The sequence below is a fragment of the Girardinichthys multiradiatus genome, chromosome 2 (assembly GCF_021462225.1).
Source record: "Girardinichthys multiradiatus isolate DD_20200921_A chromosome 2, DD_fGirMul_XY1, whole genome shotgun sequence".
Lineage (NCBI taxonomy): Eukaryota > Metazoa > Chordata > Actinopteri > Cyprinodontiformes > Goodeidae > Girardinichthys > Girardinichthys multiradiatus.
The window spans coordinates 2,102,679-2,123,383 of NC_061795.1; the positions used below are offsets into that span (position 1 = coordinate 2,102,679).

The following is a 20,705-nucleotide window of genomic DNA, read 5'->3' on the forward strand; positions in this document are numbered from 1 at the left end:
TTACCACAGATTGAGGTACAGACTCTCTGGATCTTGGATCTCTCAGTGATTCAGGATTCTGTGCTAGTAGAGAGCTTTAAAATCATTCAGTGTTGATCTCCCATCAGGAAAACACTTAAAGCAGAGCTTCCCCTCCCTGTAAAGACTGACAGGTAAAGCCACGTTTGTGGCATGTGATTAAGGGAGCTGCCAACAGAGGGCGCTAAGGATTAAATATTTATTAAATATATTGATCTCATTACTCGGCTTATGAAGTTATCACACTATTTAATAAGTTATATTTGCTTTTCAATAAATAATGTCTCAAAACTCTGACCTAAAATAATGTCAGGTACATTTGCTTGCTTAAATATTGTTTAAGTCAATAGTAAAATACATAACTTTGCTCTCAATATATTTTACCTGTTTAACTTATTTCCTTTTGTAATTGATGCTCAACTATCTCCTTATGAACATTACACAACAATCAGCTCTACTATTCATTTTATAGAAGGTAGTTCATTTATTTGTTGTGCACAAATCATTTGAATAAATAGACAACAACTGGCAAAACTGGTAATAATTATATATATTTGGTGTTTTCTTTTTAATATCACAGATTATAAATGCTACATCTCAAACTAGCCATCAGCACACCAGTCGGCCTAATGTATCAAATATTTAGCAGATTCAATAAATATCCAAAACATTCAAAAAGCTACTCAAGTAAGAGTGAAGTAGTAATTGGTAAAAATACTTTTAGGAAGTGTTTGATTATAACATTTCATTTAATTTGTCAATTTAATATAATCCATCATCTTTTCCCATTTAGTAAATACTCTGCAGAGTGTCCTGTGATGAACTTATATTATTATATTATTAAATTATACTATATTATATCATATTATATTATATTATATTGAATGATTTAATGTTGTCTATTGTAATATTATATTGCTTTCTGTAACTTAATAAAAACATGTTTAGATTGTTATTAGCATGTACAAACAACTACAGATGTATAATTATTTTCATATTTTTATGTAGGCCTATATATATATAATTAGGCCAGTGTTTTCCTTCCTCGTGCTCAACGTATTTTGTATTTTATTGTTAGTTCTTGTAAGCTTGTTGCTCATCCTGAAGGTTGTTTGAATTTTTGTTCAAAGATTATAAGGAAATTGACATGGTCAAAATGTGGTCCTTTGCCTCCACTTTCAATCAAACAATAGTCCATTTCTAAAGCACCTGTTTTTACATCCACATTTTTCTGCCCTGCAGTTAGCAGTCAGCTTCCCACCTACACATCCGCTCTCTGATTAACGCTTCATGATGTCCTCACACCATAAGCTGACGGCGTTTATCCAGGACAGGATGAAACCCTAACCCCTGATCCACTACCGGACACACAGTTAAAACTGCCCCCGACAACTTTAATGGGCTAACGTTGCTAAAGCGTTAAAATACCTTATTGTCCTTTCAGTTCAAGCTGTTTTTAGTATATCTGTTCAAATCGAATATTCATGATTCTGCCAAATAGGCTGTGGCTCTGCTCGCGTTGCAATACGAATACGATACGAGTTCTTAATAAGTACCTTGTAACCTACTAGGAGGTACAGTCTGGAGCCATATTATGGGAGTGATAACCGCTAATAACGGCCATTTAATGAGTTGATAACATTCGCTTCGAATGCTGTGGCTCTGCTCGCGTTGCAACCTGTGACGTTGCAACGCGACGTCACTGGTACTACGACAATGACGTATTAAAGCTTTGAGGCTTTGATACGTCATTGTCGCGGGTATTCTTTGACTGACAGATTAGGATTTCTTTTATTCTTCTAGACGTTCCCGTTGAGCAGCAGAATCGTTGATACTTGTGATATTTCAAGACAGCTAAGTGGAAACAAACAGTAAAAGAGTTAAGAAAACACGATGGCTTCAAAGAAACAACCCATAACTACAGGAATTAAAGACAGGCGCCCTGATGTTTTCTTACCAGAGATGGATCCTGAATCTACTCAGTCAGGAACTTCATGTTGCCACAGAGTCATACAGATTGAAAATCATCAGCGTTCTCCAATCGATTTTGATTCCATCAAATCAGACCTTAAGAGATTGTTCAAAGACCTCAGAAGGTTTTATGAACCTGAAACGGCTTTAAACAAACGAATTCACAACATAACAGCCTCTGTCGAAGCTCAGAAATTTGCTAATAAACTGACATACAAGATCTACTTCCATCTACTGTACATTTACAAATGCCAGCTGCCTGTTTCCTCGGACAATAAAAGTTTCTGTTCCCGCTGCAACAATGAGCTGGCAAAAACAGAAGAGGAACCAAATAACAGCATTTTAGAAAAACTGTACACAGCAGCAAAGGTAACGGCAGACAATTTCCTAATCCAATTCTTTCGGAGGATGTTGAAGCCATCAGACATGTCCAACAGCCAAGAGCTACACACTGCAGTCAAAGATTTACAAAAAGAGGTTTTAAACATGTGCATGTTACCAGAGGGCCAAAACTTACTATCAACTGTCTATAAAGATAGGAGGTCAGACTTACCTGTTAAACTTAGGGAAGATGGACAAATTCCCCAAATAACTGGTACTGTCTTTCAAAACGGAAACATTTCTTCATCTGCTACTACCACTTTAAAGAACAGAGGCATTTACACAGGAAAATGCAGAACTGCTCAGAAACATGTTACTTTTGACTGCAATTGTCTCGAAAGAGAGGAAAGCGACACTAAGGAAGACATCCCACCAAACTTTGCTCCTAAAAGACATCTTAACTCTTTTGAGGACATCAACACTATTAAAGAGGAAGAGAGACAACCTTCGCCCAATTGTACTCTCAAAGGCAGGAGAATTCAGGCCTGGTCAGACAAATCTTTTTGGACTTCCGAAAATGGCAATACTGAGGGAGAAGAGGGCGATTTGAGTCTACATCAACCCTTTTGTCTAACTTGCAACCGCTGTATTGAACCCTCTGAGCTTTGGCAGTTTAGCCTTGACATGTCAGCCACTCTTCATTACTCATCATGTATACCCAATATCATATCTTCCATTGTTTCTGCTGTGATCAACAGGCTTATAGACAAATACCCCAATGAATCCAAAAAACTCTTACTACTGGAACATTCTCAACGTGTGAAAAGGTATCTCTCCATTTACTTGACATCTCAATTAGGTTGTAAACAATACAATGATCTGATCAAAGAACTACACCCTGAGGTCTTTGCAAAGACCCTAATTAAATACCTTCTTAGGATTTACGATTCACCAAAACAGTTGATTAAAGCGGCAGTTATTCACCACAAGGACTTTCAGAAGGAATTTGCAATTTTTGTTAAATATGAACTTGCAAAGAGTAGAACATTTAAAAAAAGGAATCTGTTTAAAGGGATGTTTGAGTCTCTCACAAAGTCCTTAAACGTTGCCGCGAAACGCTTTTATGCTTGGTGTAGTCCGGTTACACAAGCGTTGTTAGACCTCAGTTGTATTGGATGTTTGTTTAGAAAAGGAAGTGAGTAGGGATTGTTAAAAGGAAAACAAATTATATCCTCTATGCTTTTCTTACAGGAATCATTTTTATATTTCAAGTTGTTGCTAGGTTTGTGTGGAAAGCAATTAGACTATCATACAAAATACAGCTGTTTAAATGGGGGGATATATCTCAGAGTCAATAGATTGTAAAAAATCTTCTAGTATAAATGGAAGATTTCCTTTGGCTTATTCTAAACCACAGTTACCTTGGTTAGTCAATAAAAAGCTGACCTGTGGGTTCTCTCCGGGGGCTCCGGCTGACACCCACTGCTGGAAAGCTGGAAACTAAACTGAGTAATGAAAAACTATTTCTAATAATAATTGTACTCAGTTTGATTTTCCTCTTTTAATGCCAATATTATATTAATTTTATAGACGTTTTAATAGATATTCCCAAATTTTTACAAGATTATCGGCACTGAAAACCAAAGAAAAAAAAAAATCATTCAGTGTTGATCTCCCATCAGGAAAACACTTAAAGCAGAGCTTCCCCTCCCTGTAAAGACTGACAGGTAAAGCCACGTTTGTGGCATGTGATTAAGGGAGCTGCCAACAGAGGGCGCTAAGGATTAAATATTTATTAAATATATTGATCTCATTACTCGGCTTATGAAGTTATCACACTATTTAATAAGTTATATTTGCTTTTCAATAAATAATGTCTCAAAACTCTGACCTAAAATAATGTCAGGTACATTTGCTTGCTTAAATATTGTTTAAGTCAATAGTAAAATACATAACTTTGCTCTCAATATATTTTACCTGTTTAACTTATTTCCTTTTGTAATTGATGCTCAACTATCTCCTTATGAACATTACACAACAATCAGCTCTACTATTCATTTTATAGAAGGTAGTTCATTTATTTGTTGTGCACAAATCATTTGAATAAATAGACAACAACTGGCAAAACTGGTAATAATTATATATATTTGGTGTTTTCTTTTCTTTTTAATATCACAGATTATAAATGCTACATCTCAAACTAGCCATCAGCACACCAGTCGGCCTAATGTATCAAATATTTAGCAGATTCAATAAATATCCAAAATATCAGAGAATTTAAGTACACCCTTTCATCAAACTTTTTGACAAGTGGGTGGGACTTCCGGTCAGGGTGGGACTTCCGGTTCGCGCCATGTGGGCAGGAGGTCACGTGGTCAAGCAGGTGTTGTGTCGGGGGGGGGGGGCGTAACCGTGGATGCTGATTGGTTGTCGTCATTAGGGGCAATACCTTAAGTGAGTCAATTAAAACACAGGGGTGTGTTTAAGGGTGTTATTAATAATCTGTATGTTTTTTCAGGCTTTAATACATCTAAAAACAAAAAGACATGCATCCTTTTATATTTTAAAGGTATAATCAACTTAATGTTGACCTATTACATGAAATCCTAATAAAATGAACTGTGTAACCTGACAGAAATTATAAGTTCATTTTGCTTTACAGCAGGATCTATTTGTTGAATATATGAGCCAGTCTAAATCAGTTCAAAAATAGAAAAGACCTAAAAAGTAATTAAAAGATTGTGCTTCACTACATCGATGGAACGAGAAAAACCTTCAGCTTCTGCGTCAACATACTGGAAAAGCAGCTGAAAGAGGTAAGACGAATACGAGATTAACAGAAAAAAAAAAAAAGAACATCAGTATACTGTTTCCAAGTTATAAATTGACTCTAGCAATGATGTGTTTGTTTTTGAATCATGAGAGACTCCATTTTAGGAAAAAGGAATGATAATTTTAGTTACCTGTAGCTTTTCTAAAACATTTACTTTTTCATCTTAGAGTAAAAGGTTATTCAGGGGGGTTACAGTTATTCTATATCCATCTGTTAGGGGCGAAGTCAGGAAGGGCAGTTAGGTCTGTTCCTTAGATAACCATATCACCTTTGAACTCAAGAAAGGTTTTGGTCTTAAAAACATAGTCTTTGCAGTTGAGATAACACTGTCATTTGGATTGCCTCATCCCACTGAACCTCTGTGTTATTGGAGAAAGCTGCAAAAACCATTATCAGAAGTTTTGATGGTTAGGAAAATTCCCCAACAGATAACACTGTCATGTTCTGGTATAAATACTGTGTGTAAAATGTTGTTCGGGGGCTCTGTTTCATTGGCTAACCTCAGTGTCAGGGTCTTCAAATGCTGAATGTCTTTGAACCATAACACTTGTTACATAGAAAATACCAGTACTGACAAGAAAAAATGTCGGTAAATATTTCAGGAAACCTGGAAATTGTGGAATCTACTTCTAATAATTCACAAAAGTACAATGACATCTTTAAAAGTAAGTAAGTAAGTAAGTATTCATCTTTAAGAAATCATTAAATGCATGTGAATGTTCTCTAATTTTGTTTATATATATTGTTTATATATATATATAAAGGGACCAATGAGTTACAGTTTCTGTGCCAGCACATATCATAAGAAATTGATTTAGTATTATGTCTTCAGTGCAGGGGCCATAACAGGAGCTAGGACCAGCTCTGCAGGGGCACTGGCCCCTCTTGGCTCCTGTCTGGAACAGCCCATGCATGCAAGAAACTTACCATTTCCACACATTCCCTCCAAAATATCTTCCACAGTTTGGGTCTGATTTTCACTCTCAGTATCTGATCCAAACAAAAAACACAAAATTACAGAATGTTAAAATTGTTCTTAATGTGTCCTTCCAAAAAGTTGAAATAGTTATATCATATAAATCAACATTGCTAATTAGAATAGAATACAAAATAAAAAGCCTTTATTGTCCCACAGTGGGGAAATTCAGGTGTGATTGTGGCAAAGCAAAAAGGCAAATAGAAGCATACAGATACACACATCACCAAAAAACTATAGAAAAACTTACAGGAATAAAAAACTTTGAGAATCACAAAAATAACAGGAATCAGATAACTAATAAAAGCTTTGATTTAGACAGAAAATGGTCACCAAAACATTGCAATTACCCTTGTCTTGATATTTATAAATCCATCCGAATAGTTAACAACTGTAGCCTTGGACATATTTCAGGATAAATTGGTTTGGTCTGTTTGGTTCAGTTGACAGCTTCAGGTCAGGGTTTTTGATGGTAACTATTCTATCACAGACCATTAGTGCCAATAACCATGTACAGTAGATATCTGTAGTTATACAATAAATTGGACTGACACTGTGAAGATCAAATCTGATGTGTTTAACTGATCCTAACAATATCCATACAATCTAAATACAAACTGTATGATTAAGGCAGCCCAAAAATAGCCCCTTATTATAACAAGCAAAATGTACCCAGGTATACCTGAGACCTTTACTAAAAGATGAAAAACATTATGTTTATGTAACATAATCTCAAGACATACATTTGCAGTCATCACCACGATATCACACGTTTGAACTGCCTCCTGGAGGAGGATTATCGGCACTGAAAATCAAAGAAAAAAAAAAAAAAAAGAATAATTTAGTTAGAGATGGAGGACTTTTATTTGTATCAAAGCTTTAAAATCATTCAGTGTTGATCTCCCATCAGGAAAACACTTAAAGCAGAGCTTCCCCTCCCTGTAAAGACTGACAGGTAAAGCCACGTTTGTGGCATGTGATTAAGGGAGCTTCAATACCTTATTGTCCTTTCAGTTCAAGCTGTTTTTAGTATATCTGTTCAAATCAAATATTCATGATTCTGCCAAATAGGCTGTGGCCACCCGGAATGTTATCAACTCATTAAATGGCCGTTATTAGTAGTTATCATCCCCATTGGATGCTATCAGATGGTCCCTCCTGTGCCTCCTAGTGGGCCCAGTAGGTCGTTATCACCAATTAGTAAGGTGAATTGCTGCTGGGTCGCAGCTTTAATGGATGGACCTGTTCACTTCACACAGGAGCGACGTCACGTGTTAGCAGGTAATTCCCAAATGATGTGCATTTCTTCCGTTTTCGCATTACTTTCTCATTAACATAACCCGTATTAGAAAGAAAAGGTGCAACTTTGTTTGATAGTGTTGCCTGAAAATCGTTTATTACTTTTGTGATGGCGATGCTAACGTATTTGCGACAGTGGTATATTTAGAGCGATGCTAACGTATTTGCGACAGTGGTATATTTAGAGCGATGCTAACGTATTTGCGACAGTGGTATATTTAGAGCGATGCTAACGTATTTGCGACAGTGGTATATTTAGAGTGATGCTAACGTCAAATCCACGTGATTGTTTAGAAACGAATAACGTAACTAACGCTAAGTTACCCTTTGGGTTTCATTGAGTAATAATATTCTCAATTTGACAAGATAATTGTTGCTAGCATTTTAGTTAGATGAGTTGGGCAACTGACCTGCATTAAATTTACATAGCTGTGCTCACAGTGATTTGACGTCTGTGTCTTTGAATTGCTTTATAACCTTAACAGCACCGTCACCTGAACTGTCTTATAGTTAATGTTGGAACAACTGGGTGATTAGTCACTCATAATTCAATACCCTTTCTGTCAAAATAGCGCCATGTCTGCAAATATTCATGCAGCACTACCTGAAAAACATGTTAGCTTCTTTTTAGAAATATTTATGTTTTTGTCTTTCTTTTAGGCTCAATGTCAAGAAGAGGTATGTGTAACAGCCCTAAATCAATGCCTAAATGGTGATCTATATAACAAGATGGAGCAAAATATTTGATTGTTCTCAGTATTATCTTTGCCAATAATCATTTGTTTTGTTTTGATTATTTTTGGATAAGAGAGAACTTTCATATCAGATGAGCAAAAAGATCTGCGCTCCAAGAAGGAATGACCAGTGTGGTCTCACCAATGATAGCTGCAGCGGCGGAGGCCACTGGTTTGGCACCAGTTGTTATAGACGTAAGTTTATTCATGCTGTTACTACAGATAGAAATTGGCATGTCTATTGTAAAATTGTAATATGTATGAAAATAGAATCAAAGTGATTCAGTTTTAATAAGTTGCTTTATTGTGTTGTTTTGCTCTTTCTTTCTGTCTTTTAGAACTGGATTGGAAATTATAGAAGGTCTCTAAAAACGCCGGCCTTTCCTAAACCACAGAAGACCAAACTGTACACACGAGAACTTTCAGCTTACAATCTTTTTTGCAGGGATCTCCTGCGGAACAAGGGTGAGAGAAGGTTTTTTTTAAAGCTGTCATTTTGACAATTATTGTATTGCACCAGAAACATGTTCATATCAATATATTTGGGATAATATCAGGAGTAAAATAACATATTTTTCACAGTTCATGTGTGTCTGTAGAATAATCATATCTTGCTTATGTTATTGTAAACTATATATTGTTCTGTGTTATATTCACTTTCTGTCTGGCCTAGTTTCTAGTCACACTGGGAATTCATCAGTGTTTTTACAACACATCCAGCATTTTGTAACTTATGTTCTAAAATTATTTAAGATATAATGGAATTTGAGAGAGGTTCCTTGAGTTTTGACTTTCAAGGTACACTGTATGCTCATTCCACTGATAATTACATTATAATGATTTTGCTTGAGTTAATATTGAATGTACATTTTGTATGTGTAATAACCCTCTCAGAACTGTATCTCACATAAAATAAGAAAGCCGGGCTATATTTATTCTATTCCGAATGAGTAAAGGGTATTTTCGTTTTAGTTTGTTTCAGGAGACTTGATATTTGGACCACATACTGCACTAGGTGCCACTTCTAAACTCCTGAGGAGTTATTTTTAAATGCCATACTTATTAGTTATGTTTCTATATTTCTCCATATTTACACTAATGAAGACAGGGTGAGCCAGTAGGCATTACTACAGTCTTAATGGATTGTTTTTTGTTGTTTTTTTTTAATCATCAGGCAACCTGAAAGATATAAAGTTGAAATGGTCCTCATTAGGAGAAGCAGAGAAGAACAAGTACCTTGAGGAGTCGTCAGCTCTTAAAGCTGAAGGGAGAACACAGCACCGTAGCCCTGAGATGAGGGAGCTTAAAGTTAAAAAGCACCTTAAGCAGCTCAAGTTTGTCATATATAGTCGGACCCTTTAGTAATGTATAGTTAAGGATGTTTCTTAACCGTTTTGATATAAATTGTTGTGAAAAAGTATTTGTACCCTTTCAGATTTTTTCTGTGTTTACTTTTCTGTCACACTTAAATTTTCATATCATAAAAACCATTTTAAGATAACCAGAGTAAACAGAAAATGAGTTTTCAAATATTGGTTTTATTCATTAAGGGAAAAAACTATTTAAACCAACCTGATCCTCTGTGAAACTGCAGTGTAACCCCTTGTTAAATTATGAATTAACTGTGATTCAGATCAGTTTCACAAGCCAAACCCAGGCTTGATTTTATCCTGACCTCTAGTTAGAAAAAAGGCATTTGGAAAATAATTTGAACAATAAGCCTTGCATATCCATGCTTTACTATCTATTAAAGGAAAAATCCTTTTTTATGTTATGACTTTTACATGTCATTTATATTAATTCACACAAATACTACATCCATCCGCTCCTGGCTCAGCTCCACCTGTCAAATGTTAGAACCCATTGTGGCCCATGAATCAAAAAGTTTGCCCACCCCTATATTAGAAGAAAACCACATCTGACCATAAATAACACATATACCATCTGGCATTTACCAAAAAGCGTCTTAAAAATGCCAACAAATATTCTGTAGACTGATGAGACAAAAGTGGACCATTTCAGAAGGTTTGGGTCTTGTTACATTTGAGCTAAAACTAACGCAGCACTTCAGAAACAGACCATCATACCGACAGTCAAACATGGTATTGGAACTGTGAGGATTGAGTATTAGTATGACCTTAAACACACACACTATACTCTAAAACCCTCCAGCCTGGCTGAATGAACACATTTCTACAAAGAGTGAGCCCTATTACCTCAGTAGCCATTTTAAAGACTCATTGCCAGTTATGCAAACTCTTCATGTCAGGTTGGCACAACTAGTTATAAAGTTTAGGAAGCAGTTACTTTTTCCCATAGGGCCAAGTTGGTTGGAATAGCTTTTTTCCATAAATGAATGAAATCATCATTTGAAAACATATGTATTTACTCAGGTTATCTTTATCCAATAAAAACATTTTTTTGATGCTCTGAAAGATTTAAGTGCGACTAAAGCAGAAATAGAATAAATCTGAAAGAGGGAAAACACTTTTTTCCCGTCACTCTAAGCAATCTATGGTTCAATAATGGAAAATAAAAATATTCGAAAGACCAACATATATGTATCATTCAATGTTACTTTTTTTTTTCAACTCTCTTAATTTCATATACGCTTGATGTTTTTTCATCACTCTCTTACTCTAATCACTGTTCAAGGTATCCAGTCTTGAGATCCTGGGGGTGGAAACTGCTGCGATGTTGTTCTATTGTCAGAAGCCCAACTTAGAAGTACTTGAAGTAAGCAGCAAAGGAGCTGCTGCTTTTTTGGATTCAACTGAGACCCTCAGCAGTTTTGCTTTGCATTTTAAAGGTTGAGACATACCGATTAACATGGATAACTCAAACTAATCAAGTGGTGCAGTTACTCACTATTTACAGTTTTTTTTTTCCACTGTGTTTTCAGGAAGCTCTTCTTCTGCTTCTGCTGCCAAAGAGACAGTTGATGCCCTAGTTAAGAAGGTGCAGGAGGTATTCAACCAAAAATACAGTAAGGGTGCATTATAACACTATAATAAATTTAAAGTCAAAAGAAATGATCAAATTGAGGTATTCTTATTCTTTGCCTTTAATTAAAGTAAAAATTAAAATCATAGGTCTGCAGTGATCATTCACTTGTCTGTCTGCTTAACTGCTAATATTTCTAACCTTTTGAAACATTTGCCCCTCATTTTAGATGACGCGGGAGGCAGTGGGAGGCTACCGTACCAGTCTCTTCAAAATCATAGCATCATCATAAATGCTTCTGGACTACCTAACGGCCTGACCCTGAAAAAGCCATCCCACTATGGAAGAAAACAGTTATTTTTAAAAGCTGCAGAGCAAATTTCTTTTCATATAGGTGAGTGGTTTGCACATAAATTTTGACGGGCATACTGTTTACATATTGTCCATATAAGTAATCTAATTTTAAAGGTACTTAAGCATGTGGTGGGTGGTTGGATTATGAGCGAGATTTTACATGACATTAAAAGTACATTGTAAGTTTATCACTTGCCTCATAATCACCTCAACAATTTGTCATACAGTAAAATTAAATCTAACTAGTAAATAACTACACTTTAATATAAGATATGAAATGTAATAGTCAACTCATCTCTATCATATTGGCATCTATAAATGTTTATTTTGTTTTATTAATTTGTGGTGGTCAATACCACCTGTTCCTCTTAGGAAAAAGCTGGAATTGTTGTCTGCTAACAGATTCTACAGAATATAATAGAGAACTATGTCTGTTGTTGGTTTAATTCAATTCAGAAATACTTTATTAATCCTAAAGGGACATTAAATGTTGTTGTAGCTCATATTCTGCAGGTTTCTTCAAAGAGAAGTTGTAGATGCTGATATCTGTGGGCAGGAAGGATCTCCTGTAGCGTCCGTCTTACAGCAGATCTGAAGAAGCCTCTGACTGAAGACACTCTGTTGTTGTAGGACAGTCTCATGAAGATAATGCTCATTTTATGAAGAATCCTTCCTGCACAATCAAATCTCATAGCTTCATTTAGTTGAAATCCAAATGAAAATTTGAAGTCATAAGTCACAAAGTTTTTACCTGAAATATTTTAGAAATCTCCTTTTTTATAAATGGCACAGGTTTATTAACTGTACACTTTGGAAAATTTGGATAGCATTTAGGTTGTTTGGTATTACAGATTCTTGAACAATTTTTAGGGTTACATCTTTTGAATACTTTCTCTCTGCTTTTCTCTTCAGATGTACAGAGTGTTGAGGAGGCAGTTCAAACGTGTGATATCGTGGTGATGACTGCAAATGTATGTCTTGAGATTATGTTACATAAACATAATGTTTTTCATCTTTTAGTAAAGGTCTCAGGTATACCTGGGTACATTTTGCTTGTTATAATAAGGGGCTATTTTTGGGCTGCCTTAATCATACAGTTTGTATTTAGATTGTATGGATATTGTTAGGATCAGTTAAACACATCAGATTTGATCTTCACAGTGTCAGTCCAATTTATTGTATAACTACAGATATCTACTGTACATGGTTATTGGCACTAATGGTCTGTGATAGAATAGTTACCATCAAAAACCCTGACCTGAAGCTGTCAACTGAACCAAACAGACCAAACCAATTTATCCTGAAATATGTCCAAGGCTACAGTTGTTAACTATTCGGATGGATTTATAAATATCAAGACAAGGGTAATTGCAATGTTTTGGTGACCATTTTCTGTCTAAATCAAAGCTTTTATTAGTTATCTGATTCCTGTTATTTTTGTGATTCTCAAAGTTTTTTATTCCTGTAAGTTTTTCTATAGTTTTTTGGTGATGTGTGTATCTGTATGCTTCTATTTGCCTTTTTGCTTTGCCACAAACACACCTGAATTTCCCCACTGTGGGACAATAAAGGCTTTTTATTTTGTATACTATTCTAATTAGCAATGTTGATTTATATGATATAACTATTTCAACTTTTTGGAAGGACACATTAAGAACAATTTTAACATTCTGTAATTTTGTGTTTTTTGTTTGGATCAGATACTGAGAGTGAAAATCAGACCCAAACTGTGGAAGATATTTTGGAGGGAATGTGTGGAAATGGTAAGTTTCTTGCATGCATGGGCTGTTCCAGACAGGAGCCAAGAGGGGCCAGTGCCCCTGCAGAGCTGGTCCTAGCTCCTGTTATGGCCCCTGCACTGAAGACATAATACTAAATCAATTTCTTATGATATGTGCTGGCACAGAAACTGTAACTCATTGGTCCCTTTATATATATATATAAACAATATATATAAACAAAATTAGAAAACATTCACATGCATTTAATGATTTCTTAAAGATGAATACTTACTTACTTACTTACTTTTAAAGATGTCATTGTACTTTTGTGAATTATTAGAAGTAGATTCCACAATTTCCAGGTTTCCTGAAATATTTACCGACATTTTTTCTTGTCAGTACTGGTATTTTCTATGTAACAAGTGTTATGGTTCAAAGACATTCAGCATTTGAAGACCCTGACACTGAGGTTAGCCAATGAAACAGAGCCCCCGAACAACATTTTACACACAGTATTTATACCAGAACAGGACAGTGTTATCTGTTGGGGAATTTTCCTAACCATCAAAACTTCTGATAATGGTTTTTGCAGCTTTCTCCAATAACACAGAGGTTCAGTGGGATGAGGCAATCCAAATGACAGTGTTATCTCAACTGCAAAGACTATGTTTTTAAGACCAAAACCCTTCTTGAGTTCAAAGGTGATATGGTTATCTAAGGAACAGACCTAACTGCCCTTCCTGACATCGCCCCTAACAGATGGATATAGAATAACTGTAACCCCCCTGAATAACCTTTTACTCTAAGATGAAAAAGTAAATGTTTTAGAAAAGCTACAGGTAACTAAAATTATCATTCCTTTTTCCTAAAATGGAGTCTCTCATGATTCAAAAACAAACACATCATTGCTAGAGTCAATTTATAACTTGGAAACAGTATACTGAAGTTCTTTTTTTTTCTGTTAATCTCATATTCGTCTTACCTCTTTCAGCTGCTTTTCCAGTATGTTGACGCAGAAGCTGAAGGTTTTTCTCGTTCCATCGATGTAGTGAAGCACAATCTTTTAATTACTTTTTAGGTCTTTTCTATTTTTGAACTGATTTAGACTGGCTCATATATTCAACAAATAGATCCTGCTGTAAAGCAAAATTAACTTATAATTTCTGTCAGGTTACACAGTTCATTTTATTAGGATTTCATGTAATAGGTCAACATTAAGTTGATTATACCTTTAAAATATAAAAGGATGCATGTCTTTTTGTTTTTAGATGTATTAACGCCTGAAAAAACATACAGATTATTAATGGTGGTGTGTCCAAGGGGGGGGGGGGGCGTAACCGTGGATGCTGATTGGTTGTCGTCATTAGGGGCGATACCTTAAGTGAGTCAATTAAAACACAGGGGTGTGTTTAAGGGTGTTATTAATAATCTGTATGTTTTTTCAGGCGTTAATACATCTAAAAACAAAAAGACATGCATCCTTTTATATTTTAAAGGTATAATCAACTTAATGTTGACCTATTACATGAAATCCTAATAAAATGAACTGTGTAACCTGACAGAAATTGTAAGTTCATTTTGCTTTACAGCAGGATCTATTTGTTGAATATATGAGCCAGTCTAAATCAGTTCAAAAATAGAAAAGACCTAAAAAGTAAATTAAAGATTGTGCTTCACTACATCGATGGAACGAGAAAAACCTTCAGCTTCTGCGTCAACATACTGGAAAAGCAGCTGAAAGAGGTAAGACGAATATGAGATTAACAGAAAAAAAAAGAACTTCAGTATACTGTTTCCAAGTTATAAATTGACTCTAGCAATGATGTGTTTGTTTTTGAATCATGAGAGACTCCATTTTAGGAAAAAGGAATGATAATTTTAGTTACCTGTAGCTTTTCTAAAACATTTACTTTTTCATCTTAGAGTAAAAGGTTATTCAGGGGGGTTACAGTTATTCTATATCCATCTGTTAGGGGCGATGTCAGGAAGGGCAGTTAGGTCTGTTCCTTAGATAACCATATCACCTTTGAACTCAAGAAGGGTTTTGGTCTTAAAAACATAGTCTTTGCAGTTGAGATAACACTGTCATTTGGATTGCCTCATCCCACTGAACCTCTGTGTTATTGGAGAAAGCTGCAAAAACCATTATCAGAAGTTTTGATGGTTAGGAAAATTCCCCAACAGATAACACTGTCCTGTTCTGGTATAAATACTGTGTGTAAAAGGTTGTTCGGGGGCTCTGTTTCATTGGCTAACCTCAGTGTCAGGGTCTTCAAATGCTGAATGTCTTTGAACCATAACACTTGTTACATAGAAAATACCAGTACTGACAAGAAAAAATGTCGGTAAATATTTCAGGAAACCTGGAAATTGTGGAATCTACTTCTAATAATTCACAAAAGTACAATGACATCTTTAAAAGTAAGTAAGTAAGTATTCATCTTTAAGAAATCATTAAATGCGTGTGAATGTTCTCTAATTTTGTGTAGATACAGGGGTTGGACAATGAAACTGAAACACCTGTCATGTTAGTGTGGGAGGTTTCATGGCTAAATTGGACCAGCCTGGTAGCCAGTCTTCATTGATTGCACATTGCACCAGTAAGAGCAGAGTGTGAAGGTTCAATTAGCAGGGTAAGAGCACAGTTTTGCTCAAAATATTGAAATGCACACAACATTATGGGTGACATACCAGAGTTCAAAAGAGGACAAATTGTTGGTGCACGTCTTGCTGGCGCATCTGTGACCAAGACAGCAAGTCTTTGTGATGTATCAAGAGCCACGGTATCCATGGTAATGTCAGCATACCACCAAGAAGGATGAACCACATCCAACAGGATTAACTGTGGACGCAAGAGGAAGCTGTCTGAAAGAGATGTTCTGGTGCTAACCCGGATTGTATCCAAAAAACATAAAACCACGGCTGCCCAAATCACGGCAGAATTAAATGTTCACCTCAACTCTCCTGTTTCCACCAGAACTGTCCGTCAGGAGCTCCACAGGGTCAATATACACGGCCGGGCTGCTATAGCCAAACCTTTGGTCACTCATGCCAATGCCAAACGTCGGTTTCAATGGTGCAAGGAGCGCAAATCTTGGGCTGTGGACAATGTGAAACATGTATTGTTCTCTGATGAGTCCACCTTTACTGTTTTCCCCACATCCGGGAGAGTTACGGTGTGGAGAAGCCCCAAAGAAGCGTACCACCCAGACTGTTGCATGCCCAGAGTGAAGCATGGGGGTGGATCAGTGATGGTTTGGGCTGCCATATCATGGTATTCCCTTGGCCCAATACTTGTGCTAGATGGGCGCGTCACTGCCAAGGACTACCGAACCATTCTTGAAGACCATGTGCATCCAATGGTTCAAACATTGTATCCTGAAGGTGGTGCCGTGTATCAGGATGACAATGCACCAATACACACAGCAAGACTGGTGAAAGATTGGTTTGATGAACATGAAAGTGAAGTTGAACATCTCCCATGGCCTGCACAGTCACCAGATCTAAATATTATTGAGCCACTTTGGGGTGTTTTGGAGGAGCGAGTCAGGAAACGTTTTCCTCCACCAGTATCACATAGTGACCTGGCCACTATCCTGCAAGAAGAATGGCTTAAAATCCCTCTGACCACTGTGCAGGACTTGTATATGTCATTCCCAAGATGAATTGATGCTGTATTGGCCGCAAAAGGAGGCCCTACACCATACTAATAAATTATTGTGGTTTAAAACCAGATGTTTCAGTTTCATTGTCCAACCCCTGTATATTGTTTATATATATATATATATATATATATATATATAAATGACCTTGATGATTTCATCTTGACACAGTCAGATTATGGTAAGTAAATGTTAAATGCAATAAAATATATATATATATATATTATAGTTAACCCTTGACAATGTTTCAATTTATAGATTTGATGAGAGAGGTAAACCCGAATGATCAAGTTGGAGGGTTCAGCGGCTGGAATCGACAGTCAAAATTAAGAAGGCGAATTATTTCCAAACAAGAAAAACCCCCAACAACATCTGAACTTTCTTTTAACACAGAAATTAAAACTGATTCTTTGAATACTCCTCCGCCAATTATCATCATTTCCCCTGAAGACACACCGGATAAGTTACCGGCACCTCCAGAAAGTAAGTCCTAAGAACTAACTGTTTTTCTTTGAGAGTGAATGTATTTTATTTATGTGTTATTAGAGACTTTTGTTTTAAACCTCAGATAAAACTGTTTACAGATTCGACTGAGAGCTCTGTGGAAGACATAGTTGTCGAGCAGCAGCAGCAGCAGGGTAGAAAAAAAATAAAAATTAAATAAAAACAATATATATATATGTATTTTAAGCATAGTTCAATAAAATGTCATATAAACCTGTTTACAGATACATCCAAAGATGCCACATTGAATCCGCCCACCAGAAGGTCGCTTTTCAAAGATCAAGACAGCTTTCAGCAGAACGGCACCGTTTCAGTCCAACAAGAAGTGAAATCTGGAGGTTTTACCGCAAAGAATCGGAGTAAGATAAAAAAAAAAAACTTGTGTATTTTAAAAACTATTTTTCGTTTTATTTATGAACGCTGTGCTGCGCAGCGTAAGATAACTTTTATTGTCTTCTGTTTTTACAGAATATTTAACCCCGGCCAAAAGACAGCGACTCTCTGCGCTACAAAGCAGAGCAACGCTAGTGAGTGGATTAATGAACGGTACGTTTTAATTCATACATACATACTGAATTAATTTGAATTCCTTTGTTTTTTTTCCAGCTTTAATGTGATTATTTCAATATATATATATATATTTATTATCTATTTATTTATTTTTTGTTCATTCTCCTTACAGAGGTAACGTTGATGGTAGGACAGATTGGTCACAGAAACGGACAACGCAGGAAGACAGTCTCTACAGCCTCACGGGATCTTCGTAATAAGGCCTCATCGTTAACGCTTCTGGCTGCATGTCAGATTCTGTTAAAGAAGCATTTTGGTGACATCAAGGTGATTTTAAACTGAACTGATCACTGTGTTTTTTTTTGTTTTTTTTTTCTGTAGGTTAGTTTTATTTTTATTTTGTTTCTTATGTTCATAGAAAATGGATAACCGAATCAGACTTGCCCTGGATGAAATAAGAAATTTAGTTAATGAACTTAACGAAATTCCCGTTAATGCAGAAGTAGCAGATAACATCGTTTTAAATGCATCTCCTGCTAACAGTGAAAATGTAATAAATGAACATCAGCACGGTGACGTTTTAAACGTAATCAATCAGGCTCTTGAAGATTTAAATAGAGCATTTTGTCCACTCAGTATTGAGGAAAATGATTCACCTGACAGTCATCAGAATCCTTCTACGTCACACGCCGCAGATCATCACGGGGGTCATTTCAATACGGACGTAGCAGTTAGTTCTGATCAAATAGAGCGAGATCCTCCAGCGGTGGTTGAACGTGAACATTTTAATAACCATGAAATAAGGAGACCTTTTACCATACCGCCGCCCTGTCCAAGTAACGTTCCAGATTTAGCAGCATTCTATACAGACATCATGCGTATTATCATTGAATTAGCCGACGCTGCGAGATCGTTAACCAGACGTAACGACGTTGTGCAGCTGGAATTAGTGGGTGAAAATCTCAATCGTCACATCACATTTACTGTTACAGATGATGGAAATATGATCCTGCCTGCTTTCGAAAACTTCCTCGACGATTTAGTACAATCGAATGCAAATATACCTGTAGATAATAACATGGAATTTGTTCTTCAGGTTGTTAATGACCCAGCAGGAGGTTCTAAGCGTAAAGCTGCAGGAACGTTAGACTGTGAACTGTTTAATAAGAAAATGCATCATTTGTATATTATAAACAATACCGGTAATCAGTTATGTTTTGCAATCAGCCTCGCACACGTCTCTGACCCTGAGCTCACGGATCACAGTGCTGTAGAACTGGGGAGGAGATGGCAGCATCAGGCAGGCCTTGACGAGCAAACAGCAGTTACTTTTAGTGATATTGGTAAATTTGAAACCATTCTGAAGAGAAAAATTGTAGTGTTTCACAGAACCACGGGCTCTACTGCTCTGTGTAAATTTGAGACCAGTTTCCCCGATCGTTCAAACCCTCTGTTTTTGCTGTTATTTCAAGGTCATTACTATGGGATAAAAAATCTCAAAGGTTTTATGGGGTGCAGATATATTTGTAATTACTGTTACGCCAGCTATCAGAATGCCAATACACACCATTGTGAAGGTTATTGTCCAGTGTGTCGAACATATAAATGTATGCAAGAGATTAGCAATCCTGTAAGCTGTGCAGGCTGTCAAAGAATCTGTCGTAATTCTCCATGTTTCAGCAGACACAGGGAACCGCGCATCAGAAATAGTGCTGAAAGGCCTATCAGTGACTGTGAGTTGGTAAAACTGTGTAAAGTATGCAAACGGATATACGTTATTCCAATCAGTAAACCGAATAAACCACACGTGTGTAATGTAAAATGCAGTATTTGCGGTGAAAATGTACCCCCCAGCCTAGACATTACATGCGATGATCATAAGTGTTACATTCAGCCTTGCAGTGCAATTAATCAGCTTGATGATAAACTGATTTTTTATGATTTCGAATGCCTCGTCAATGAGAGCGGCGTGCATACCCCCTTTCTGGTCTGTGCTAAAACGTTGAAAGGTGATGAATGGTACGCTTATGGACTGAATTGCACCCAAAAATTTCTCCTGCATTTCAGGAGGCCAATGTACAAAGGTTACACCTTAATAGCGCACAATGCGCGGGGGTACGATGGTTACCTGATTCTCACAGCAATGCTGCAGTTAGGCATTAAACCTCATATCGTCATGGTAGGAAGTAAACTTCTCTGTTTAACCGACCCTGATTACAGGTTAAAATACATTGATAGCCTGTCCTTCATGTGCATGAAGCTTAGTGCCATGCCGAAAGCGTTAGGCTTTACCGATCAAAGCAAGGGTTTTTTCCCCCACCTATTTTCCTCTGAACAACATCTCCAGTATGTAGGGGCTTTTCCTCCTCCATCCTGCTACGCTGTAGAACGCATGAGTCTTCAAGAACAACAGGTGTTTAGCAGCTGGTACAGAGAAGCGAGCAAAGAGGTCTTTGACTTTAAGAAAGAAGCTATTCGTTATTGTAAAAATGACGTTGAAATTCTTTTTCAAGGATGCTTAAAATTCAGAGACGAGTTCTTTAAGGAGACAAGTGTGGATCCGTTTAAAAGTATCACAATAGCATCAGCCTGCATGAAGGTTTTTGTAACCAATTTCCTTCCTCCTCAAACCTTAGCCATTCCATCATCTCTGGACTACAGACGTAGCAGTAAAACGTTCTCCAGCGCGTCCATTCAATGGCTCGGCTGGATTGCAGACAGCAGAGCCATATTTATCGAGCATGCATTAAATAGGGGTGAAAAGAAAATCGGGCCATATTCAGTGGATGGGTATGCAGAGATTAACGGTGTCAATGTTGCGTTTGAATTTTATGGCTGTTTTTTCCACGGCTGTAAAAA

The 20,705-nt window shown here is 36.6% G+C and overlaps 1 protein-coding gene across 5 annotated transcripts; it reads left to right on the forward strand.

The window, feature by feature from the left end:
- Positions 1-5,785: 5,785 nt before the first annotated feature.
- Positions 5,786-13,413, forward strand: LOC124858288 (general transcription factor II-I-like). Of its 5 annotated transcripts, XR_007035797.1 has the most exons (9): positions 5,786-7,400; positions 8,079-8,096; positions 8,227-8,347; positions 8,491-8,617; positions 10,808-10,961; positions 11,055-11,138; positions 11,325-11,489; positions 12,362-12,420; positions 13,150-13,413. XR_007035797.1 is itself a non-coding variant. In XM_047350278.1 (7 exons), exons 3-7 carry the CDS (start codon positions 10,847-10,849, stop codon positions 13,285-13,287), a joined length of 561 nt encoding a protein of 186 aa, XP_047206234.1. In that variant the 5' UTR covers positions 8,113-8,347; positions 8,491-8,617; positions 10,808-10,846; the 3' UTR covers positions 13,288-13,413. The 5 variants fall into 5 exon arrangements, 3 of the variants coding, with proteins under 3 accessions (XP_047206234.1, XP_047206243.1, XP_047206237.1); XR_007035795.1 differs by having other exon boundaries at positions 5,786-8,096; XM_047350278.1 differs by lacking the exons at positions 5,786-7,400; positions 8,079-8,096 and having other exon boundaries at positions 8,113-8,347.
- Positions 13,414-20,705: the final 7,292 nt, after the last annotated feature.